This window comes from Hemiscyllium ocellatum, chromosome 32 (genome assembly GCF_020745735.1).
Source record: "Hemiscyllium ocellatum isolate sHemOce1 chromosome 32, sHemOce1.pat.X.cur, whole genome shotgun sequence".
Lineage (NCBI taxonomy): Eukaryota > Metazoa > Chordata > Chondrichthyes > Orectolobiformes > Hemiscylliidae > Hemiscyllium > Hemiscyllium ocellatum.
Window position 1 is genome coordinate 37,556,247 of NC_083432.1, and position 27,045 is coordinate 37,583,291.

Sequence of the window (27,045 nt, forward strand, 5' to 3'; positions counted from 1 at the left end):
GGGGGAATGTCTAGACTCTCTTGCTGGAGCTAGTCATTGCCCTGTGTGGCACTTGAACATGTGCATGTATTGTGAATATCACTTGATACTTCACAGCCCAAGTCTATATGTTATCCATGGGGGCATGGACTTCTGCATTGTCTGAGGAGTTGTGAATGGCATTAAACATTGCGCAAACATGGGCGAAGGTTATGAAGGTGGGAAGATAGAGCAGCTAAAGATGTTTGGCTCAAGGACACGAGCCAGAAAGCAAGTGAAATCCCTGATAATTTCTTTTGTCTTTTTACTGCTACACATCACTAATATTCCTGACAAGTTAATGGTACCATGCATTGAAATAAACAGGCTGCTGCCACCTAAGCAAAATTAATGTGATCACTGCACAGCATTTAAGACAAAGCACAGCAGGTCAGGGAGCATCCAAGGACCAAGAGAATCGATGTTTTGGGCATAATCACTTCATCAGGAATCCATTTTGGGCATACGTCCTTCATCAGTAATTTATACCTACTGACTTCTATCATTGGTCAACAACTCCATTATCACTGCAACATGCAATTAGCAAGAAGACGACAACAGGACAAAAGAGACCACCCATGAGAAAAATCAGCACTCTAATCAGTATGGAGCTGATGTGACTGTCAGGAAGTAAGGCATCGGGGATGGGAGAGGTCAAGAAGTATGTGTCCAAGACTCTGATGCTGTGCAACACAAGCAACATGTTCTCTATCTGCAAAACCGAGGCAAAACAACTGCAGGCATGACAGCCCTGATGAAGGGCTTTTGCCCGAAACATTGATTTTCCTGCTCTTCGGATGCTGCCTGACCTGTTGTGCTTTTCTAGCACCACTCTGATCCAAAAGCATGACAGCTACAATGTAGATCAAGGCAATGAGGTTCAAAAGATTATCTCAAGGTTGAGCAAGGGGAAAATCGGGAGTGTAGTGGAAGATTCTATACTTCAGGAAACAAACATAGCTTTTTTTGCAGCCACAAAACAAGAGATCCGAAGGTTTCATTGCCCAGCAATGCCAAGGTAATATATCCCAAGGCATGTGGAGAGAATTTGAACAGGGAGGGGAGACATCCCAAGTTTCATGGTTAATGATCTCAGAACAACAATGTAACTAAAACAGAGCAGGAGTTCCTGCCAAGGCTAGTTAGGAGTATTCAACACTGTGCAAAAACAACTGTAAAAGGCTTATGTATTGAAAAGGAGCAGCAACACTTCATTTTTTAAAAAGCCACTTAAAATTACTCAACTTCTGTGTTGGAAGCTTCAGAATGCAATCTGTCTTACAGGAGCTGCAATAACTAGTTACAGACAGAGTGAAAATCCAAAGATTACTACCCAAGTCATTTGAAAATTGATAAACAGATCAGAAGAATTAGCATATGGCTGAAGGCCTGACATCGAAAAAGAGGGGTGGGCTCCTTTTCATGGGACAGTGTCAAGTAGCGATCAATCATGCTTCAACCATTTTGAGACGCCCTTGACCCTGGCATCAGGAAGACAATATACTATCTAGGATTCACAGTCATGGCCGCAGAATCTCCTGTCTGTGCAAGGGTCTTTTCCCTTGGGTGGGAGAGTTCAAAACTAGGCGGCATGATTTTAAGGTTAGAGAAGAAAGTTTTAAAAAGGACATGAGGGGCAACTTTTCCCCACAGACAGTAGTTCAAATGTGGGATGAACTACTAGAAAAAGTGGTAGATGTAGGTGTAGTGATAATATTTAAAAGATATTTGGATGAGTATTTGGAGGAATATGTGCCAAATGCAGGCAAGTGGGAGAGTTTGGTTCGGAAACATGGTTGGTATGCACTAGTTGGATCAAAGGGCCTGTTTCCATGTTGTATGACTCGAGGTCAAGAAATCATATTTAATCATTTTTATACATGAGAATGTTTCACACTAGGTAGACAGGAATCAACAGGTTCTGCAATGTGCTTTCATATATAAAGTTTGGGGCCAATAATTAAATAATTAAAGAATGCAAACTCAGCAAACATTCACATTGTGAGAAACAAGAGCTTCATCAATTTGTATCGAGGATACAATGTAAAAATCAATAAATAAGGAAATATAAATGACATAAGGCATTTACTCTGTTTTGCACTCATTTAAAGTGTATTCAAAACAATTTTATTTTAAAACATCAAGAACTGCAATAAAATGCATTCCATAACAAAGTTCAGCAACAGATAAAACAAATTGGAAATTCTTGAAACATGAAAACTTCAGTCTTCCATTTAACAATGAAGGTGAAGCTTAATACAGCTGCCAGTCACCACGGTGTTGCCACTCCATTTGCAGACCTCACTTGGACCTTGCCCTCATCTTCCTACGTTTGCGCTTCAATCTACACAAGAATAGAGACTAATAAGTTTAAAGTGAGTATAAACTAAGCACTGCATAACTTACTTCAGCTACAATTAAAAAAAAGTAAGATTAGCTAGACACTTAATATAACAGCACTGAAAAGATTGGAGCAATTACTTCCCTGCACCTCTTTTGCATTACATTCTGCTAAGAAAGTCAAGAGCAAAATATTGTGGATGCTGGAAATCTGTAATATAAACAAAGTGCTGGAGAAACTCAGGACCAATCTTTGGTCATCTGATATAATGTCCTCTTATGTGTCACTACTTGAGTTTTAAAAGCTTTTTGGAAGTTTCATTATATTATACTATATAAAAGTTTTGGGTCCAAATTCTCAGATTCTCACCAAATACAATGGAACATAGTTTGTTTTGGATAGTCTACAGTTCTTCCTAAAATATTAATTTTACTTGTATTTACCGTATCCATAAAGTCTGCAGGTGTAATTGTAATAGCTTTTGCCTTTGATGTTTTCCAGTCCTAAGGATGGGATTCGATGAAGCTTGGTTTGATTCACACTTCCATACTTGATCATTGGACAGCACCGTGGAACAGATGCCAACCATGTGAAAGTGTAGTGTGCCATTTGACTCACCAGGCTCAGTGGTTAGCACTGCTGCCTCACAGTGCCAGGAACCCGGATTCAAATCCTGCCTCGGGTAACTGTCTGTGTGGAGTTTGCACATTTTCCCCGTTTGTGTGGGTTTCCTCCGGGTGCTCTGGTTTCCGGGTGCAGGTTAGGTGAATTGGCCATGTTAAATTGCGCATAGTGCTAGGTGCAGTAATCAAGGGTAAATACAGGGTAGGGGAATGGGTGTGGGTGAGTTACTCTTCGGAAGGTTGGTATGGACTTGTTGGGCCAAAGGCCAGTTTTCATACTGTAGGGAATCTAATCTAATCTAATCTAATCTAATCTAATCCTGTGAGAACAAAGGTTCTTAAAAGCAAAAGGCAGAATTCTCAAGTGCCTTTCCCCATAATTGTGTTTATATTCTACGTGCTTTTTCTGAAAATCACTGAATGAAGCAGCAGCATTTGGGAAACCAAACATCAATAACAGCAATTTTGGTCCCACCACAAACTTTATTCCCAAGCCAAATCTATCCCTCATCTTGGTAACTGTCCAAGGCAGGAACAGACCATTTGTAAACTGATCATATTGATCCTTAGATGACATCTGACCACGTTTCCTTATCATACTAACCATTGCCCATTTCCATATCCATAATATAGCCCAATTTCTACCTTAAATCATCTGCTGCTGAAATCTTCACCAAAGCCTCTGTTAGCCTCATACGTAATTAGTGCAACATACTCCTAGCTGGTCTTTTACATTCCACCCACCGCAAGCTTAATCATTCAAAACTCTGTTGCCTGTGTCCCAGTCTACACTTACATTCTGTCCAACACCACTATGTTTGCTGATCCACTGAGATGGAGTCATTGCTTAATTGGGAGTCAAATTTCTCATCTGTGTTTTCAAAATCCCCCATTATCTCTGAAGGTTCTTGCCTTCAGTTGCGAAGGCATTACGATTCAGATTTTCTTCCCAAAGCTGTATTTTTTTAAAAGACAGTTTTTTTTTCCCCCACAACTAAGTTAGTATTTCTGTTCTCGCCAAATTTTGTTTGATAATGCCCCAGGAGAAAGAAACTGAGACATTGTATTTATAAGCACCTTTAACATAAATTGTTGCTTTTATTCCAAGTTTGACTATTGTGGAATATTCTACAGTGCAAAGAATAAATATTTGGATTGTTTGTCATAACTATGTAGTGGCCATTTTATGTCACAATCTGAAAGTATAAAAACAGCAAATATTTATATTCCAAGTCATACTCAAAATGCTCCAAAGTTTTGTTCAAACTGAGGAAAGAAACACCATTATTTGAACAGTGTAATTTATTCACATTTATGCATTGTAGGCAGTTATTAAAAATGAACACTGAGAAATGCAACAATATAAAACAGCTGAACTGAAACTAAGGGTATAATTCTTTATTTTGATTTGAAGTTCGGGGGCAAATATGCTAAGTGGGAACTTTGGTGGTATCTTGATCTGCTACAAGCCTCAGAATTGATGACTTGGTGGCAAGTCAAGAGACCAAAATATGTCCTTGTCAGCAATACTCAAGACAGTAACTAGTCAGGAATGGGTTTGGGATTGAAACAAAGTAGACAGCCAATCCACAATTTGCTAATTGAAATGTAATGTATTAATTTTAATAAACAGTTGGAAAATATAAAAAACTGTACACCAACCTGCGCATCCTTTTTTTCCTCCACTGGAAATTAAAAAAGGAAAAATAGGTTAGAATATTTTTCTCCTTCTTTTCTAGAACATGCATTTGATCTTGCATGTTCGATTTGTTTGCTAAAAACTCAAGTATACAAATTACTACAATTCAGTAATATTCATCAGTGATTCACAACCTTTTCAGCATAAAGGCACATAACAAATGAGAACACTTCCACAGCTGACCCAAATTTTAATATCTGAATAGATTGATAAGGAAGTCTATTTTCTTGCATTTACTATGGTTACAGCCTTATAGAGTCATAGAGATGTACAGCATGGAAACAGACCCTTCGGTCCAACTTGTCCATGCCGACCAGATATCCCAACCCAATCCAGTCCTACCTGCCAGCACCCAGCCCATAACCCTCTGAAACCTTCCTATTCATATATCCATCCAGATGCCTTTTAAATGTTGCAACTGTACCAGCCTCCACCACATCCTCTGGCAGCTCATTCCATACACACAACACCTTCTGAGTGAAAAGGTTGTCCCTTAGGTCTCTTTTATATCTTTCCCCTCTCACCCTAAACCTATGCCGTCTAGTTCTGGATTCCCCCACCCCAGGGAAGAGACTTTGTGTGTTTATCCTATCCATGCCCCTCATAATTTTATAAACCTCTAAGGTCACCCCTCAGCCTCCGACGCTCCAGGGAAAACAGCTCCAGCCTGTTCAGCCTCTCCCTATAGCTCAATACCTCCAACCTTGGCAACATCCTTGTAAATCTTTTCTGAACCCTTTCAAGTTTCACAACATCTTTCCGATAGGAAGGAGACCAGAATTGCAAGGAATATTCCAAGAGTGGCCTAATCAATGTCCTGAACAGCCACAACATGACCTCCCAACACCTGCACTCAATACTCTTGACCAATAAAGCATACCAAACGCCTTCTTCACTTTCCTATCTAACTGCGACTCCACTTTCAAGGAGCTATGAACCTGCACTCCAAGGTCTCTCTGTTCGGCAACACTCCCAAGGGCCTTACCATTAAGTGTATATGACCTGCTAAGATTTGCTTTCCCAAATGCAGCAGCTCGCAATTTTCTGAATTAAACTCCATCTGCCACTCCTCAGCTCATCTGATAAAGATCCCATTGTAGTCTGAGGTAACCCTCTTTGCTATCCACTACACCTCCAATTTTCGTGTCATCTGCCAACTTACTGACTCTATCTCTTATGCTCTCATCCAAATCATTTATGTAAATGACAAAAAGTAGTGGATCCAGCACTGATCCTTTGGCACTCCACTGGTCACAGGCCTCCAGTCTGAAAAACAACCCTCTACACCACCCTCTGTCTTCTACCTTTGAGGCAGTTCTGTATCCAAATGGTGAGTTCTCCCTGTATTCCATGAGATCTAACCTTGCTAACCAGTCTCCCACGGGGAACCTTGTCAAACACCTTACTGAAGTCCATAAAGATCACACCTACTGCTCTGCCATCATCAATCCTCTTTGTTATGTCTTCAAAAGATTCAATCAAGTTTGTGAGACATGATTTCCCATGCACAAAGCCATGTTGACTATTCCTAATCAGTCCTTGCCTTTCCAAATACATGTACATCCTGTCCCTCAGGACTCCCTCCAACAATTTGCCCACCAACAATGTCAAGCTCACTGGACTATAGTTTCCTGGCTTGTCCTTACCACTTTTCTTAAACAGTGGAACCATGTTAGCTAACCTCCAGTCTTCCGGCACCTCACCTGTGACTATTGATGATATAAATATCCCAGTAAGAGGCCCAGCAATTACTTCCCTAGCTTCCCACAGAGTTCTAGGGTACACCTGATCAGGTCCTGGGGATTCATCCACTTTTATGAGTTTCAAGACATCCAGCACTTCCTCCTCTGTAATATGGACATTCTCTCCTTCATGGAGAGTTTTGCATTATAGTATATATTGGCAAGCTTACAGGAGGATCGAAAGCACTATTGTTTCAAATCCACCAGCGAAAAAAATTTTGTCTGTGCATCCAGATGCATTTTGAAGATCTGCTCAATTCAACTATTTCTAACCATTCATGAACAACGTATTAGAACAAACTGCAAAATAGAGTAAACTGCATCCACAGGGGTGGGAAACTGAGGAGAGGGTCAGCCACAGACCTTGCTTCACTGACAAGAGCTCCACCCTAATGTTCATTTGACTAGTAGTATGCCACTAGTAGTTAACCTCTCTTGCAGCACCTGAATATTGGCTGAGATATCATCAATTCATTGTTTTAACTGTTATCAGAGAATGGAATTTTATTGATTTTTTTTGCATCATCAGCTCCTAACATCATACCCATGATTTGTTTTCACATGCAATCACAGTTATACTTTTGGCAATGTTACGGGTTTTACTTTTGCTAAAGGTTCAGCCATCAGGTACCTAGCTTCTTGAGTTTTATCCAATAACTGCACACACTCCAAATGTTGGGTTGGTCTGCTTGGTGCTTTATTCTCTCACGTTTTTGAAGTATTAAATATGTTTGTTCACTAGAGTTGGGATGTTTTGTCTGTAAATGATATCTTAACTTACTTGGTACCATGAGTGTTTTCCAAATTCCCTCTGCAGATGAGAAATTCAGCTCATGGGCAACTGACGTCTCCTGTCTATGAAAATCCAAAGGCCAGAACAGTCCTTGCCTTTGTTTCTTTAGGTTCAGATGGTTCATGACTGAATTAGCAGAGAAACCACTTTTTTTTGGCAAGAAACATAGCCATTTCTTATTACAATCTAAGACTCAGAGCAGTGGCATAACTCAAAAAAGAAATCCAAAAATATTCACTTGAAAATCTGTTCTAACAGAATCATACAACACAGAAATAGATTTTTTGGTCTAACTTGTCCATGCTGACCAAGTTTCCCAAACTAAACTAATCCCATTTGCTTGCATTTGGCCCATATCCCACCAAAATTTTCCTATCTGCCTTAAATATTGTAACTATAAGGGCATCTACTTTTCTTCTGACAGTTCATCCCACATATGCACCACCCTGTGTGAAAACGTTGCCGCAGTTATGCCCTTCAAGATTTTATAAACCTCTATAAGGTCACCGCTCAACTTCCTACGCTCCAGTGAAAGAAGTCCTAGCCTACCCTTATAACTCAAATCGTCCAGTTCCAGTAACATCCTAGTCAATCTTTTCTGAACCTCTCCAACTTAATAACTTCCTTCCTATAACCGGATGACTACAAATGTGCACGTACTCTAAAACTGGCCTCACCAGCATCCTGTACAACCACAATGTGGTGATCTAACTCCTATCCTGAAAGGTTGAGTTACGAAGGCAAGCGTGCCAAACACCTTTTTTAACCACTCTGTCTACCTATGATGCAACTTTCAACGAACTATGACCTGATCCCCTATGTCTCTCTGATCTACGATATTCTGCAGGGCACATAAGTCTATGGACAAGCAGCACAGTTGATAGGGATGCCGAGTGTCAACAGAGATTGCTTTAAGCAACAGATATTGAGGTTCTAGAGGAGATCAGAAGCATAGGTATATTCCTGATACTTACCGAAAGCAGCATAGCTTTCAAAAAAATTCATGGCACACTAGTCACCTGTCATAGTACACCAGTTTAAAACCTTGATTTAAACATTATTCTCAATAAAATTCAAGCCAATTTAATTTGCAATCACTTCTTCCTTATATTAAAGTTAAAAAATGACAACACCAGATTATAGTCCAACAGCTTTATTTGGAAGCACTAGCTTTCGGAACCACCTGATGAAGGAGCAGAGCTCCGAAAGCTACTGTGTCCAAACAAACTTGTTGGACTATAACCTGGTATTGTGTGATTTTTAACATTTTAACATCCCAGTCCAACATCGGCACCTCCAAATCATTATATTAACAACTTGCTTTGGCTATCCTCTACACAATCAGTGGCGTGAAACCTTCTTGCTCCTCTCCCATCTCTCCTCCTTCATCATTCACCTAATTTCAAATTTTAGCATGTTCTCTCCTTTAATTCCTAACTTTGATTCTGTCTCAGTATTGTGACAAAAGAATAGCTCTTGCTCTCTATTTTATACCTTTTGCATTTAAGTTGATACCTCAATCTCAAACCCTTTTTAATCAGAAAGCATTTCTATTAGCCTTAAGCTTAAACATACCAAATCGCATCATTAAAGCCCTTCATTAGTTAAAAAAAACCTCACACCATAAGTAACATTCAATATACTGATTTTCAGCTAGAACAATATCAGTACATTTTCTTTTAAAGCTCAGATTTAGTGCATTTGTGTTGATCAGGATGGGGATCCAAGCAATAAAAAATCCGTAAAACCACCACAAGCATTATCCACCTGTGAAAACAAAGGGGTAAAAGGAGAATGACCCCCCCCCCGCCCCCTCCAAATACATTTGTTAAACCTTACTGAAGCACAGGGAGAAGCTAAGGTCTACAGATGCTGAAGATGAGAGTTGACAGTGCATTACTGGAAAAGCACAGCAGGTCAGGCAGCGTCTGAGGAGCAGGAGAATTGACGTCTCAGGCTGGAGCCCTTCATCAGGAATGAGGCTGGGAGCCTCGGGGGTGGAGGGATTAATGGAAGGGGCTGGGGAGAAGGTAGTTAAGAGTGCAATATGTGGATGGAAGTGGGGGTAAAGGCGATAGGACGGAGAGGAGAGTGGAACGGACAGGTGGGTCGGGTCATGAAGAAGGTGCTTAGCTGGAACGTTGGAACTGGGGTAAGGGTAAATAAGGAAACTGGTGAAGTCCACATTGATGCCTTGGGTTTGAAGGTTCCTAAGGTGGAAGGTATGGCGTTCTCCCTCCAGGCATTGGGTTGTGGGGGAGTGATGATGGAGGAGGCCCAGGACCTTCCCCCCCGCCCCCGGTTCTCATCCCACTGACTTCCACTTAAATCGCATCAACCGTCGTCTTTCTGCCATCCACAAGTAGACCCCACCACCACGGATATATTTCCCTCCCCACTCCTATCCATCATTCCCTCCGCAACTATCTGGTCAGGTCCACGCCCCCTAATAAGCCATCCTCCCCTCCTGGCACCTTCCCTTACCACCACAGGAATCACAAAACCTGTGCCCACACCTCCCCCCTCACCTCCATCCAAGGCCCCAGACGAGCCTTCCACACTCATCAAAGTTTCAGCTGCACTTCCACACGCCATTTATTTTATCCGTTGCTCCTGACGCAGTCTCCTCTACACTGGGGAGACTGGATGCCTTCTCGCGAAGTGCGTTAATAGAACATTTCTGGGACACCTGCACCAATCAACCCCACTGCCCCATGACCGAACATTTCAACTCCCCTCCCACTCTGCCAAGGACATGCAGGCACTGGGCCTCCTCCATCGCCACTGCCTCACCATCCAATGCCTGGAGGAAGAATGCCTCATCTTCTGCCTCAGAACACTTCAACCCCAGGGCATCAATGTGGACTTCACCAGTTTCCTTATTTCCCCTTACCCCAGTTCCAACCTTCCAGCTCAGCACCAGCCTCATGACCTGTCCCACCTGTCAATCTTCCTTTCCACTATCCATTCCACTCACCTCTCCGACCTATCACCTTTACCCCTACCTCCATCCACCTATTGCACTCTTAGTACCTTCTCCCCATCCACACCCCTCCCATTTATCTCTCCACTCGAGGCTCCCAGCCTCATTCCTGAAGGACTCCAGCCCGAAATGTTGCTCTTACTGATGCTGAGACGTGGTAGCTATGGAATGGTTGTTTCACCTTGTGTGAAAATCTGGGGCCATAATCATATACTGTAATGTCAGAGTCAGGCAGAGATTGATTGGATTTCTTTCTCTCAAAGGACAGCGAACTGGTAGAATTGTTTACCACAGAAAGTCATTACAGATATTCAAGGCTGAGATAGATTTCTAATGTGTTAGGAATAGATTAAATTCCCTAGTGTGGAAACAGGCCCTTCGGCCCACACTAATCCTCCAAAGAATAACCCACCTAGAGCCATTTGCCCTTTGACTAATGCACCTAACACTATGGGCAACTTAGAATGGCCAATTCACCAGACCTGCACATCTCGGGGAATCATGGGGAAAAGCCAGTTGATTATAATGATGATTATCATGTTAACAATGATCTCTCAGAAGACTCAATGAGGGAAATGTTTGGAGAAAGGAGCTGAAAATGTGTTGCTGGAAAAGCGCAGCAGGTCAGGCAGCATCCAAGGAGAAGGAGAGTCGACGTTTTGGGCATGAGCCCTTCTTCAGGAATGACTCCAGCATCTGCAGTCCTCACTTTCTCCTAAATGTTTGGACAAATCCAAGTCCGATTCATCCTTTAAATTCACGAGGTATTGAAGGAATCGCTGTCCTGTTTGGTGGCATTAATCCTTTAAATATCGCTCCTTCATCCCACCCATGATATACGATGATTTAGTTACATTATCAGATCGCTCTCCCCCCGCCCCCCATAATATAATGATTTAGTTACATTTTCCTTACAGTATAAAAGTGAGGGCAGAGGCGCCAATTGCCTACCCGTCCCCATAACGGCATGGCCGCGGTCTCCAACACAAACACTATGAGGGAAGAAGGGGAACCAACACCTTCCACACTAAACACTTCATCTCACTTTTATTTTCTTGCGAATTATGATTTTTGATTGATTGTGACTGATCAACGCCCACCTACCTTCGCCCTCATCATGCACAACCTCCGACTCTCGTCCAAGCTTCAAACGCCTCTGCTCCAAATGATAGTGCGCATGCGCTGCAATGTCAACGCCGCTCCAGAAACTACAACTCCCATGATGCCTCGCCTGGGTTTAAATGGAAACGTCATTACCTTGAATACAGATCACCTCCGAAGAGTTTTACACTATATTTGTGTGTGAGATGTGTTTGATAAATTTTATTCGTTACGGGAATATTTTTTGTTGTGAGAGGGCGTGGACTACAGTTCCCAGGTTGCATCCCGTGTCGCGTCTGCGCACTGCCGGCTCCGGCTGGTTGCCATGGCAGCGGGTGAGGAGAAGGCGGGGGTAAGGGTGAAGAGGGGGGTATCCTCGCGGCTGATGGCGGAGGCAGCCCAAGCGTCGCAGGCCCGGGCTCAGCCGCCCTATCCGTCCCCATGCCAGGCCCAACTCCAGGCCGCGGCCTCACCTTCTCCCGCCGCCCCGAGCCCCGCCGATCCGGCCCGTCCCGGTGCCAGCAGCAGCCAGCAGCGCTCGGTGCAGCGGAAGGCCCAGGTCCGCGCTTTCCCCCGGGCCAAGAAGCTGGAGAAACTCGGCGTCTTCTCAGCCTGTAAGGTAAGTTACAGGCAGAGTGACTGGGGTCTGCCCGAGCAGGGCCACAATCCCCCCCCAGGGTCCATCAGGCTGAGACTGGGTCACTTTTTGTTTTCTCACCGTCAAACTGGGCAACACTCTTATCTGCTTTGGAATTGAAATGTGCAGAATGAAAAGCTCCACATTTTTCCTTCATTACCCTTCTGCCTCGCCATCAGTAACCCTGCACACACATTGTTTTAGGACTGTACAAACTGAGAGTCGTGGACAACCTGTGGAGCTGCAGTCAGAAAATTGACAGGAAGGCAAATTGATGCGAAAGTAACGATGTTCCATAGTCTTTCAGTGACTGCAACGCCCCTTGAATAGACAAAGCACCTAGGAAATACCGTGCGTTTCAATTTGTAACTTTAGCAAATAATAAGCGGTCGAATCACACTTTCTTTAAACACACAAATCGTATTTTTTAGTTGAATGCTTCAAGCCACCCCTTTCAGAGATCAATATGAATACTACTAGCCTGAAGTTTGGATGGTGACCAAAGCAATTGGAGGAAGAATTTGCCTAACTCTATTGAGGTAGAGATATAAAGGGCAGTTGAAAGTTTGGGACTATGCAGGAAGAAGACTATCGTAACAGAGTTCCTTAAATTGTTTGGAACAAGAATACAATTAGAGTTGGAAGAGCAGAGGATGTCTAATGGCATAGTCTTAGATAAAGTTGAGGAGCTTGGTGATAATGGATTAGATATAAGTTTTGAAACATGACTGAGGGTCGAGGACTGTCAAATTTGGCTTGTATGACAGGAGTTTAAAAACAGAAAATGCTGCAAATCACAGCAGGTCAGCTAGCATCGGTGGAGGGACCAAAGGGAACCACTTCACGTTTATGACCTTAGGAGCTGGGAAGTCATGTTGAGGTTGTACAGGACATTGGTGAGGTCTCTTCTGGAATACTGTTTCCAGTTCTGATCACTCTGTTATAGGAAGGATATCATCAAGCTGGAGAGGGTTTGGAAGAGAATTACCAGGATGATGCCGGGTAGGGAAGGCTTGATAAGCTGCAGCTTTTCTCACTGGAGCATAGGAGGTTGACAGGCAATCTGATAGATGCTCATAAAATACAGAGGAACCTTTTGATTATCTGAAGGAAATGGGCGGACAGTATTTCGGTTGGATAATCGAATGCCACATAACATAGTTCAGGTGAACGTGAGGACTGCAGATGCTAGAGATCAGAGTCAAGATTAGAATGGTGCTGGAAAAGCACAGCAAGTCAGGCAGCATCCAAGAAGCGGGAAAATCAATGTTTTGGGCAAAAAGCCCTTCATCAGGAAGGGCTTTTGCCCGAAACGTCGATTTTCCTGCTCCTCGGATGCTGTCTAACCTGCTGTACGTTTCCAGCACCACTCTAATCTTGACATAACATAGTTTAGCCAAGCATCGGGACCTTGCAATCTTGCCAGATATCCTATTATTCAGATAATCAAATGCCGGATAATTGAGGTCCCTTTGTAATGAGAGGTATAGGTAGAGTTTGGTAGTTGTCTTTTCTCTAGGATTGAGGATTTAAAGACTGGGAGCATCTTTTAAAGATGAGCCAAGAGAAATTTTGAAAAAGACATAAGGCAGATTTTTTAGAAGTTGGTTTGGGTGTGGAATGAACCCAGAAAGTGACGGAAGTGGGTACAATCGCAATGATTAAAAGACATTTGGATAGATATTTAAATGGGAAAGGTTTCGAGGGATATGGGCCAGAAGCAAACAGGTGGGACTAGTTTAATTTGGGATTATGTTTGGCATGGGCTAGTTGGACCGACTGGTCTGTTCTGTAATTATTGACTCTACTACGGATCTGGAGTTAAATGTGAACAGAATTGGAAAGGAAGGCCTAGAGTGAGCTGGACAGAAGCTTCATAAATCTTATTTATGAGGTGTTAAATTCCCCAATTGCTATGATGGGATTTGTATCTCCAGGGCATTAGTCCAAGTTTCTGAATCCCTGGTAGAACATTGAACATTACAGCGCAGTACAGGCCCTTCGGTTCTCGATGTTGTGCCGACCCGCTTGAGTAGCATTGCCACTATGTTACTGTTCTCATGAGTGAAGCAGGATCACTGGAAAAACTCAGTGGAAGAAGAATGAAAGTGGGAGTGTCTAGCAGAATACTGTCAGAGTAGCCTGAGAATATCCTAAAGTGAGCCAGAATGTGAGCAACCACAACTGTTTTGAGAAAGAAGCGGAGCTGACAGTTGAGAGGACAAGTCATAGAGTCATAAAGTCATAGAGATGTACAGCATGTAAACAGACCCTTTGGTCCAACCCATCCATGTCGACCAGATATCCCAACACAATCTAATCCCACCTGCCAGCACCCAATCCATATCCCTCCAAACCTTTCCTATTCATACACCCATCCAAATACCTTTTAAATGTTGCAGTTGTACCAGCTTCCATCACTTCCTCTGGCAGCTCATTCCATACCACCCTCTGCATGAAAAAGTTGCCCCTGAGGTCAAGATTAGAGTGGTGCTGGAAAAGCACAGCAGGTCAGGCAGCATCCGAGGAGCAGGAAAATCGACGTCTCGGCCAAAAGCCCTTCATCAGGAAGGGCTTATCCTGCTCCTCGGATGCTGTCTGACCTGCTGTGCTTTTCCAGCGTCACTCTAATCTTGACTGTAATCTCCAGCATCTGCAGTACCCTCTTCTACCTAGAGACTCAACATGATAAATGATGAGAGGAAGCATCTTCTCACGCAAGTGACTGGAACTAGGGGAAACAGGTTAAAAATATCAGGTCTGACATTTAAGACTGAGAGAAGTTGTTTCCAAGAGTTGTTGTGGAATTTTCTTTCCAAACAAGCAGCTGAGGCAAGTCTTTAATGTTTTTCAGGCAGTTAGACAGATTTTTGATTGACATCTGAGTTAAAGTATATCAGGGTGTAAACAGGAAAGTAAAATTGCAGCCATAATTGGATCAGCATGAACTCATGAAATGGCAAAGTGGAGTGGAGGGATTGAATGGTTTACTCCAGCTCCTAATTTGTATGTTTCTATTGATAATGTAGAAAATAAATACATTTGGAGAATATGATTCGAGGTGAATTTAAAGAGAAGTTTCTGAATTCAAAACTGCGAGAAAACCCCTTTATTATGGACAGGAATTGCTGGAAAATTCAGATTTGGCAGCATCTGTGAAGAGAAAGCAGAGTTTGTGTTTTCGGTCCAGTGATCCTTCTTCAGAACAGGACCTGAATTATTAATTCTCTTCACAGATGCTGCAAGACCTCCTGAATTTATCCAGCAATTTCTGTTTTTGTTTCTGGTTTTCAGCATCCGCCAGTCTCTTTTTTTTTCTAGAAATAGTTGCACCGTAAAGCCCTGAAATGCTCCACATTTGTTTCAACTACATTTCCATAAAAAAAAATAAAATCACTGCCCTTTACTTGCTTTACAAAAGTACTGCGTGTGCAGAATGGATTTGCCCTGATCAGCAGTGGAGTGATAAATATGTCTGCTGGACTACTTAATTGTCTTTGTGAGCTATTCAGTCACGGTGCATCCAAGATATTTATCATGCTATATACAGTTGGCCACAACACAATTATTTATCAGCTACTGCTAAAATCCATCTGTCAAATAAACCTACATAAAAGTAGTGCTTTCATTTGAATTATTACTTTAAGTTCTCTACGAGACATTTATTGTGCAGTATATATGGTTTGATCAAGTAGTTCCAAGTGCAAAGGTGATATTCTTCCCATCTGTGCTTAAATAGTTAGTCGTGTGTTTTTATCACATCAGTCATCTGAACCCAGAACTAGAATAAATAGCTATGTATATACACTAAAGCATAGAAAAATTCAGCTCTGTGAAACATTAGACATTGCAAGAGCTTTACGCTCAGAATAGGAAGTCCTGAGAAGTCGGTACTAGTTACTATTCATGTATGAATAATATTAAGAAACCATTTCTAATATTGTGAGATGTTGTTCAGCAGTTGAAATCAAGGAGAAGCTCCTCTAAATTAATTCCCTGATTGAAATTAAAGATAATGGTATTGATTTGAACTGCAGCTTCACAGTTTGTCAGCTACTGAGAAACATTCAGTTAGTTTATTTACTTTTTGTAACAATTCCTGTCAGATCCAGCACAGATTCTAGTTTTATATAATTTATAGTGAGCCATAATTATTTGGCTGTGGTCATCATTTGTTATGGGTGCAGTTTCTGGGAAACAGTGACTTCAGTATTTTATTCATCAATTTCCTCTCATACAATGAATAATAGAATTGTTACAGCACAGAAAGAGGCCATTTAGTCTGTCATGTCCCCTCTTCATAACTCATTTTTGTGTTTCTTTTCAGGTGTATCTCCAATCCTCTTTTGAAATCTGCAGTTGAACTTCCCTCCACTGCAAACTCAGTCACTATATTTCAGGTCCTAAAATACTAAAAAAAATAGATTTCCTCAGCTCAAGCGTGTGTATAAATGGGATACCCAGAATTTGATGCAATACTCTAGTTGAGGATAAGCCAGTGTTTTATTCAGGCTCATTATAAGTTCTTTGCTTTTCTATTCTATGCCTCTATTTAAGTTGCTCAGGAGTTTATATGCCTTTTTAAATAATTTCAGCATGATGTGCCAGTTTTATTAATTTGGGCACTTATACTCCCAATGTCTCTGTTTGTACACCTAATTTAGAATTGTGCACATTATTTGGCCTTTCCTCCATTCTTTATTCCAAAATGCATCATATTGCACTTTATTATCTAATTGTTCAAAGCCATGGCCAGTCTTTCCATTGGAATTATAAGATTACCAAGAAACAAATGAGTGATATATTTATATTTTAAATAAAATTGCTTCATCTCAATCCCTGGCACTGCCCAGATACCTTCATGTCAAAACGTATGGAAGTTTGAGAGAGTTGATCTTCTTGATTAATGCAGCTATTGTTTTACATATTCATTTTTTAAACATTTTTCCTAGGCGAATGATACCTGCAAATGTAATGGCTGGAAAAATCCAAATCCTCCTACAGCTCCAAGAATGGATATTCAGCAACCAGCTGCCAGTCTGTGTGAACCTTGTCGTAGTTGTGGGCACACATTGGGTAAGTGTTTTTGTGGACTAAAGTTTTAATGTGATGTAAGATTTGTGATAACTGGGTGCCGCAGCAACACCCCACTTATGGCTGGTGCACTGTTTTGACCCCAGCCCAACAGGATGGAATGAAAGCCTTCTGTCTTTCAGATGTAAATACGGTGAATTTTTGTCAGCTGACTCTAGATCGCAGCATATCGGATTCCACAGTGTCTAACAGCTCAATATTCAGCGTGCACAGCCTAGAATGTTTGGCCTCACTCAATGGTACAGAAGTGACTGGTGTGAAAAGTAGAAATGGGTGAAGACTGACCTTTGCTTTGGATTGAGGTCCATGTGATGATTTTCCCAATATGCTGACTTACCTGCCTTGCTTGAGCAAAAAGAAAATACACGCAGTCTGGATACCAGTGACTTTCCCACAAAGATGGTGTGGGTGTGGTAGGACTTGTAATTATTGGCTTGCCACTTATAGATTAACATGGTAAAAAAATTCATCTGTGCTGCTCAGCCAAATTAGAGGGCTATTGAATGTAGTTTTACTTCATGTAAAGAAGTGATGTAAAAAAAGTGACATTTTCAATTTTAGAATTCTCACCCTTGTTTTCAGATCTTTCATGGTTTTGCCTCTCCCTGTTTCTATCTCAATAAACTCCTGTGGTGTTGCACCTCCAATTCTGATCTCATGTAGTTCCCTGATTTTAATCCTTAGTACTTTTAGCTGTCAAGAATCTAGCACTCTGAGTTCCCTGCCTAAAATTCTTGGCGTCTCAAACTCTCACATTTCTCCTTTAAAATCACCCTAAACCTATGTCCTCTAGTTCTGGACTCCCACCCCAGGGAAAATACATTGTCTATTTATCTTACCATGCTCTCTTGATTTTATAAACCTTTATAAGGTTATCCCTCAGCCCCCGATGCTCCGAGGAAAACAGCCCTGGCCTAATCAGCCTCTCCTTATGTTTGAAAGGGACAACCTTTTCACTCAGAGGATGGTGCATGTATGGAATGGGTTGTCAGAGTTTGTGGTAGAGACTGGGACAATTACACATTTAAAAGGCATCTGGCTAGGTATACAAGAACATGGGCCATAAGCTGGTAAATGGGACTAGACTAGGTTATGATATCTGCTCGGCATGAACGAGTTGGACCAAAGGTCCGTTTCCATGCTGTATGTCTCTGATTCTAAGATGCTTTAAAGAACCTGCCTCTTTGACTAAGAGGATCTTCATTTATGACTTTTTTTTAATGCTTGTGTGCTTTTTTTTCATTAAAGATATGAAATGCACTGTCGCTGTAGATATTACATCATATCTGAAAATGTGTAGCAAACTAGCCAGATGACATTCTTATGCTCAGACTGTAATAGTTTGCATGTTTGACCATTAGCGGACCATGTTTCTCACTTGGATAATGTCTCAGAAGATGAGATTAACAGACTTCTTGGGATGGTGGTGGATGTGGAGAATCTCTTTATGTCAGTTCACAAAGAGGAGGACACGGATACAAAACAAGTCTATTTCTATCTTTTCAAGGTAAATCTGTGCGGCTGGTACTCTCTGGGTGATCTAGATTGTGTTATTTATGAGATTAGTGCAACAGTTTTTTGTTTCCTTTTGTATTTTGAGGAATATTTGCTGAGCTCTCATGAAATCCTAAGAAACTTAATTTTGACTTCAAGTACAAGCTAAATGTATGATGCACATTGCAAGGAGTTATTGTGAGGCTCACTATGAATATAAGCAACTCATTATTAGTGAACGCTAATGTTATAAAATTTAAGATTTTGTGAGCAAAGTAAGCCTTGGGAGCAAAAACAAATACGCAGCACTGTTACTGCATATCCTTTTGTTGCATAAATGTTTCTGCATAGTTTTGAAACATCGTAATTGTAAAGCATGCACATGTTATTGCTATTTGTAAGTTTTCAAAAAACAGGAAATGAAGAGTCGGCATTTACTTGTATGCCTTATACTACCTCAGGTTGTCTGAAATTGCTTAAGTTACTTCTTAAAGAGTAATCACTGGTATAATGCAGAGAAAATAATATGGCCTGTGAACTCAGGGTGCCACAGAGAGGTCTAAGATGGATGCCCAGATAAATGATGCCCGTTCTGAAATAAATGGTGGGCAAGACAAGAGGTGAATTACCATGCGATTCTTTAAATAGTGATGTAGGTTGTTTTTACACATTTTGACAGGACAGAGGTCGATCGATACTAAAGACATCGAGGACAAGAGAATAATGTAGGAAAATGATTATATTCAGATGGAAAATCAGTCATGATCTAGTTGAATGGTGAACCAGGCTTACGGTGCCAACTGACTGATGACTCCTCCTATTTCCTGAGTTCCTTTACCAGAATCGCAGAAAGGATCCATGAGGAAAGGATTAAAAGGATAGGTTAGAAGTTCTATGATCGATTCACAACATTACTAAAAATAGAAAATTCTAGAAATACTTAGCATGTCAGGCAGCATCTGTAACGTAATGATGTAGGTGGATGTCTTTTGCTTGGTTAGAATTTGTATTTTGGGTTGCTATATTTTGAGAAGAGTACAATGTATGTATTGACTTTTTAGAAATCCTGTGAAACAGACATGTATGCAATGTGCCTGTAATATTAAAGCTCTCCAGGTAAGTTTGATTAACCAAAGAGGGTAAGCATTATTTTTATGTTGTGTAGAGTTTACCAAGCAATGTACAAGTTGAAACTGCTGTCCTCAATCTGTACTATATTTCACACATGGTAATAAAGCAAGTAACTTTGATTTCCTTTCTGTTAGCTTTTACGGAAATGTATTTTGCAAATGGCCCGTCCTGTAGTGGAAGGAAAATTGGGAAGCCCTCCATTTGAAAAACCAAGCATTGAACAGGTGAAATTTTATCCCAATTTTATCCTAAAATTTGTGATTGTAATTTTGACTGGAATATAAGTGACAGAATATTCTGCACATAATCTAAATTTTAAACAAACTGACTAAACATGTGAGTCTCGTGGGAATGCAAATAGTTTTTCATTAAAACTTGCATCACAACAAGTACTTGACTAAAGTTGAGTGGCTATGAGATAGTAAGAAACCAATGGTGGTCAATTTCAAATATTGTATAATTAGAATATCAGTGAGGATAAAGGCCCAGGTTTTGATTTTTGTGTACTTTAGACTGGGTGAGAAAAGTATTTCTAACTTTTGATGTCTTGTTCCATAACTAAATATTTAAAATGCAGTATGTCAATATAAGTCAAGTCTATTATGTAGAAATTACACAGTTTCATAGAAGGATTTTTTATGATTGTTTTTGCTTTTTGAAGTTGAAATGAATAGCAAGCATTGACTTTACCTGAACAGCATGGCTCCCAAATGGGGGAATGTAAACCTCCATCTCTCTCTGACATGTTATTGACACCTGGACACTGTCACTTAGTACATTTGATCCTCTTGGTAAGTCATTTTTCAAAACTGAGAAATATAATGATGCCTAGATAAGACACCATCATGTGTCCTTAGAATTAAAGAGAAGTAGAGGCAAATGGTAGCCGGTCAAGATTAGATTGGGGGTTGGTTAGCTCAGTTGGTTAGACGTCTGATTTGCAATACAAAGTGATGCCAGGGGCATGGGTTCAATTCCAGTACCAGCTGAGGTCACCATAAAGGTTTAGTTGCTGTGATGCTCAGGTTAAAATTTCTACCACAGATCTTGCTGAGCAGCGTATGGGCCTCTGGGGCTATGACAAATTTCACAATTATTAGATAACAATAATCTTGGGTTTATAATATCTATGTATTCCAAGAGTAAGTTTAAACTAAGGAAGATGAGTTCCACAATTTGGATACAGAGGGGGGAGATAAAAATGTGTTGGACTGGGAGACAAAGCATTGAGACTTGACTTCAACACAGTGGCAATATAGGAAGGAACCAAAGCATTGCGATGGTTGGAAGACAGACAGAAAGAATGAGAAGCAAAAATTAAGAGGAATACTGCCCAAATTATCATCATTAGGTGAAGGTCAAGTGGCTTGAGCAGACTAAGATTTTATAAACAGTTAAATTTCTATAGTGACTCAGAACTTGCCAAAATATTTTAAAGCAATTGGAGTTATTGTAAAGTGTAGCCAGATTGTGTGCTTGAGTTCTCATGAAAGGGTCTTGTACTCAGAACCTTAGATCTTCAAGAGTTTGAGTTGATGGAAACAGTTCGAAGCAAAAGAAAACTGAGTTTCTTACACTTGAAGATAAAGGAACGGAGCTGTGGTGCCTTTAACTTGTTAAAATTAGCATTAGTGGATGAGGCAGTATTCTCTAAATGAGAGTGATTGTTTTTCTGCCTTGTTGGAATCTGCCAATTTCAGATAATGGATCTCTGCTTAAATGCAAATTTAAGGTCATTTGCTATAAATTAGACCTTCAGATGATAGTACAGTACAAATCCTTGGAATGTGATGCTGATCAGACATTTGAGATTCTGAAAATACCAGTTTTAATATTTTTTTTGATATTGTTCTTTGCACCACATAAAAATAATCTGGGTGGCTCCCCAGGGCTTTCGTGTCATGATCCCCATATTTCTCTGCATGCTTGCTCTGTTGCTGCAATGGGTACCCTAAAGATTGATCAATATTGCAGCTGAATTGTCAACTGGAAGGTCAGTTTGAAGCAGGCAGCTTGAACATTTTGTTCAAATTAAACCTGAGCTTCAAAATGCTCTCCAGCTATTTTGGTGACAGTTAATTTATTTATCCTGTTGACTCTTACTAGTTTAAATGTATTACAGTGAGGTCAAGGCAGTGGATAATGTAGATTTAAGAACGGAATCGTTAAAGGTAAGTTGTCTTAAACTGAAGCAAAATATCTTGAGTACACGTGATAATTTAAATCTTTGATATTCTGTTTCTACCAGGGAATTTTTAATTTTGTTCAGTACAAATTCAGCCACATTCCTGCCAAAGAAAAGCAAACAATGTATGAACTTTCCAAAATGTTTCTGCTCTGTTTGAACTACTGGAAACTAGAAACTCCATCTCAGTTCCGGCAGAGGTCACAGAACGAGGATGTTGATGCATACAAAGTTAATTATACCAGGTATTAATTGGATAGCATTATAAATATATTTGTGAAAAGTTCAGTAATTGTTTTAGAATTTGCTCACTATGAAGAATCTGAGAAGCAAACTTGGTGTGAGCATAATCTTCTTTCAGCCAGACATGAACTAACATTCTCTTTCATTTTACTTTACCAACATTCTCAGCAATATGTTGCAGTTCGACTGTTGGAATAATATTCTATTGCACAAATGTGACACTTTCAGTTTCTGCAGCACTTATTGTGACAGACATGATATAGATTTGCCAAATATTGGGTATTCTCGCATTTTGGCTGTTGTCAGCAATTGTTTAAGACTGCCACAACTCATTTTATATTGGACTAATGGTTTCAATCCCAAAAGTAAAATGGATAGTGGGAAAAGTTATTTTGGCACCTGGGGTATATTATGTTAGTTCCCATTGACTTTGTTGAATCAATGAATTTCAAAACAAAACCGGTTCAATATAAAGGCCATCTGAGGTCCAACTGAGAAAAAGGAGGAAGGAATCTTAACTTTGTGTCCTGGAGTACAGTATTAAATTTGATATCGTTTCCACATACTAGTTGGGAGCTGTTGTTTTATTTGCTAATCCTTTCCTTTTGAGTATAGTCTTGTGAAATTTTAGTTTTAAGTAAACAATTACTTAGTAACGATAGTTTCTGTTCTTGTCTATAAACGCGAATAATGCGATTAACGTTGCAACCTCTGATCTGTGTAAAACCAGTTACTGTGTGGGAAGAAGGTTTTTGCTGTTTTGTCGGGGAGGCTTTAACGTCTAGCATTATTTTGTGAATTTTAAGCCGGTTAAAGTGAAGGATGTTTAGCAAATAAAACAGTCTGTGGTAAGCGTTCAATGTCATGTACTAGCTGGGTGCAAAATGTAAAGCCCTTTCATTTCTGTCCATAATCTTTCTCATCACCAAACTTAGAAGAACAATCCCTTTTGCACAGTTGTGTTTTGCATCTTTTACTTCACTATTTTTGTACTGTTCCATAATTGTTAATTTATGTGGGCAGTTTAAGTGCCAGATGAAGGAAGGAACTCTATCATTGGTAAAATAGGGCTGAGTTTTTCTTTTACTGGCATCATTTTAGAAATATTGACATATTCAATTCTGAAAAGAAATAATGTAAAATTTTCACATTGGTTTCTAAGGTCTCAGTCTTGGCTTTTTGAATTTCTATTTGCAAAAATACGGGGTAATTTTTTAAAATCGTGGTCTTCTTTGTATTCCAGATGGCTCTGCTACTGTCATGTCCCTCAAAGCTGTGACAGTCTTCCTCGATATGAAACTACACAGGTCTTTGGGAGGACACTGCTGAGGTCCATCTTCACAGTCACACGACGGCAGTTGCTTGAGAAGTTCAGGGTGGAGAAAGACAAGCTGATGCCAGAAAAACGAACACTTATCCTCACCCACTTCCCAAAGTAAGAGGTTAATGCTTCAGGGTTACACACAGTGAGGAGAAGTAGGCCGTTTTGCCCTTGGAGCCTGCTTTGCCATTCATATGATCGTGGCTAATCATCCATGTCTAAACTCTGTTCCTGCTTTCTCCCCATATCCTTTGATCCTTTCAGCCTTAAGAACTGTGTCAAACTACTTGATAACAGTAAATGTTTTGACCTCAACTGCTTTCTGTGTCAGACAATTCCACAGACCAACCATTGTCTTGGTGAAGAAACTTCTCCTGATCTCAGTCCTAAATGACCTATAACATATCCTTGGACTGTGACCCCTTGTTTGGTACTACGTTCATCGGTAACATCCATCCTATGTTTTTTCTGTCTCGTTCTTTTCAAATTTTTTGGTTTCTATGAAACCCCCCATCTCATACGTCTGAACTCAAGTGAATATAGTCCTTTCGAACCAGTTGGTGGTCTTATGTCAGATCTGCCATCCCAGACCTCCGTCTGATAAACCTTTGTTGTACTGTCTCCATAGCCAGAGCATCCTTCCTCCAATAAGGAGCCCAAAATTGCTTACAGTACTGTCTGTGATCTCACCAAGACCCTATACAATTGTAACAAGATATTGCTATCTATTTACTTTCAGCAACTAGTACAAGGCCACCCAGGTCTTGTTGCACCACCTCCTTTTTCGATCTATTTCCATGCAATATAATCTACCTTCCTGCTTTTGCTACCAAAGAGGCCAGCCTCACGTTTATCCACAATACTGCATCTGCAATGCATTTGCCTAGCCAGTGTGTCCAATTCAGCATCTCTGCATCTTTCTCATTTTTTCACCTTCCCACCCAGCTTTGTGTCATCCACAAACGTGGAGATATTACAGTTAGATCACTCATCTAAATCATCAATATAATTGTGTGAATAGCTGAGATAGAAGTACTGATTCCTGCGGTACCCCACTAGTTGCTGGTCGCCACAAAGAAAATGATCCATTTATTCTGACATTGTGTTTTCTGCCTGCCAACCAATTCTCAACTTAGTTCAATTAGTGGAATCTTAGCAAATGCTTTCTGAAAATTCAAGTAAACCACATCCGCTGTTTCCCTTCTCACTCTATTAGTTACATCCTTGTAAAATTCCAATCGGTTTATCAAGTTTCATAGATTTTTGCTGACTCTTCTCCAATCATGTCCCAGCTTTCTAAGTGCTCTGCTATTAAGTATTTTGTAATGGACTCTCGCATTTTCCTTGTTACTAATGTCAGCCTAACCAGTCAGAATTCTCCATTTTCTCTCTTCCTACTTTTTAAAATGAGAGTTATAATAGCTGCCCTCCAATTCATTGTGGACAGAATCTTGAAGGATGACCACCAATGCATCTGCTATTTCTAGGCCACTTCCTTTAAGTACTCTGGGATGTTGATTATTGAACCCTAGGAATTTATTTGCCTTTAGTCCAATCAATTTCCCCAACACCATTTCCTTACTAATATTTCTGTCAGTTCCTTCCTGTCACTAGATACTGTGTACCCTGACATGTCTGGAGGTTAATTGTGCCTTCCTTTGTGAAGGAAGAACCAAAATTTGTATGTTGCTCTCATGTTTTCCCTTTCTTAGTCAATCCCTTTGTCTTTCTTTTCAGCAAAATTAACTCCTCCCAATTCTCAGGTCTGTTGCTTTTTTTTTGCTAATTTGTATACCCTTCCTTAGATCTAATACCACCCCTAAATTTTCCCTTGTCGTTGATGCAGCACTTTTTTTGCAGTATTTTCTTTGGGGCTGTGAAAGAAGCGCAGCTTAGAAGCAGCTATCAGAGTAAACACTTTGCTTCTGACACTGCCTCAGAAACTGTTCCTACACATACACCTTTATCCTAAATGTGTGGGTGAATCAAGGTTTCCAAAGTCCTGGTTATCTTCAATAGCAATGTTCTATCAACTGTTCTAGTAATCTATGTTCCTGCTAAAGCCATCACACCCCCATCATTCACCTATCAACAATGTCTCTCTGATCTCATTCATAGTACTGCTAAATAGTAACATTTGAACAAGACTGGAAAGTGCATATATCTGGGTTTGATTCAAACACTAGAATCATCAATTGATAGCACTGACAAGAATTGTTTGGTAGTACATAAATATGTTGATTAAATTCTACTTTGTTGCCGTGGGGATCTTTAACTAGCTACGTAGGGCTTATGTGCAACTCAATTTCCCTCGCAAGTTTGAGCTCAATTCAAAGAGGAGCTTGAAAGCTCAAAAATTAAGTTACCTCATGTTTTTTAAAAAAATCTTTACCTAGGGTATTTAACCACTTAGTTTTATTCTGAAGCAAACGCTTGGAAGTGAGTCTGTTCTTATTAAACAAGTTAGAGTCTTCACAGGACTATTAGTGCAGAGTAAGGCCTTTTGGCCTTTATTGTGTTTGCACCAGCTTTATTATCTAATGTCAACCTTCTGCCTTTTCCCTATATGCCTGTACACTGTAACAATTGACAAAAAACCAACCAGTGCCCTCTTGAATACCTCAACTGAACCTGCCTCCACCATGTTTCCAACCAGTGAAAATGTTCTTCCTCTCATATCACCCTTGCATTGTTTACATCACTTTACCCTGGTCCCTCTTATTTGGAGTTCTTATTTGGGTAATATATAAAGGTGTGTTTTAAGCTGTTTCAACTAATGTATAATTTTTAGGTACAATGATCTTTCCAAAATTGCAGTTTAGTTTTGTTTATCTTGCAGATTCTTGTCAATGTTGGAAGAAGAAATTTATGGCCAGAGTTCTCCAATCTGGGATTCTGATTTCACTTTGTCTACTGCAGAAGGAGTACAACTGGGGCAACAGACAGGTATCTGCCTGTATATTTGACACTTGCTGCCAGTGTGTGCTCTCACTTGTGTTGGAGGAATCAATGAAGAGTCCCAACGGCGAAAGTTTGTTTATTTATCATCCATGTTTTCTTTAGTATTTAAGTAGTTGTGGATTGAGCAGAAAATTGTCCCTCCTCCAACATTAATTAGAAGCCTCATTAAGTGATGCCACAAAATTACTGGTGAAAGAATGTGCTTTACTAAGGAACAAACTGAGACATCCTGGTTCAGAACAAGAAAAACCTTAAATGTGCATCTTTTAATCTTGGAACACTCAATGTTTTAAGTCTGATATGAAAAGTGTTCATCCTCTAGCTCTTCTCAAAATTATTCTTTGGTTTATGACATCAGTGGCATGCCCAGCATTTGTTGTCCATCCTTGATTGGCCTCTGAGATGCTGGTGAGCTGCTGCTTTGAACTGCTGCAGTCCATCTGGTGGGTATCCCACAGTATTTTATCTAAAAACCAACTGTTTACAGCAACCATTTTGTTAGCTGATACCTATGAGACCAGGAATGTGCTAATTGATCAAATATTCCAGTTGATCAAGAAATCCACATGATCAATGTAGAAGCACACACTAATAGAAATGTAATACAAGGCGTATATACTTTATTTATAGCATAAATCACTTGAGTAATAATGCAACTTTGCCTTAAACTTGGTGGCAG

At 40.4% G+C, this 27,045-nt stretch overlaps 1 protein-coding gene and 1 long non-coding RNA gene across 2 annotated transcripts in view; one reads left to right on the forward strand and one right to left on the reverse strand.

Moving 5' to 3' along the window:
- Window positions 1-2,102: 2,102 nt before the first annotated feature.
- On the reverse strand, window positions 2,103-11,381 carry LOC132831046 (uncharacterized). Its single transcript, XR_009646471.1, has 3 exons — window positions 11,304-11,381; window positions 4,645-4,667; window positions 2,103-2,362 (listed from the first exon to the last, which is right to left on the reverse strand). It is a non-coding gene; the product is annotated as an uncharacterized LOC132831046 (long non-coding RNA).
- A 265-nt stretch (window positions 11,382-11,646) lies between these two features.
- The window catches only part of kat2a (K(lysine) acetyltransferase 2A), a 39,144-nt gene continuing 23,745 nt past the window's right edge, over window positions 11,647-27,045 (forward strand). Inside the window, exons 1-7 of the mRNA XM_060849099.1 lie at window positions 11,647-11,919; window positions 16,890-17,013; window positions 18,393-18,538; window positions 19,791-19,880; window positions 21,905-22,086; window positions 23,328-23,519; window positions 26,245-26,351. Of these exons, the coding sequence (XP_060705082.1) occupies window positions 11,686-11,919; window positions 16,890-17,013; window positions 18,393-18,538; window positions 19,791-19,880; window positions 21,905-22,086; window positions 23,328-23,519; window positions 26,245-26,351 (1,075 nt within the window). The 5' untranslated portion in view covers window positions 11,647-11,685. The remainder of the gene's footprint in view (window positions 11,920-16,889; window positions 17,014-18,392; window positions 18,539-19,790; window positions 19,881-21,904; window positions 22,087-23,327; window positions 23,520-26,244; window positions 26,352-27,045) is intronic.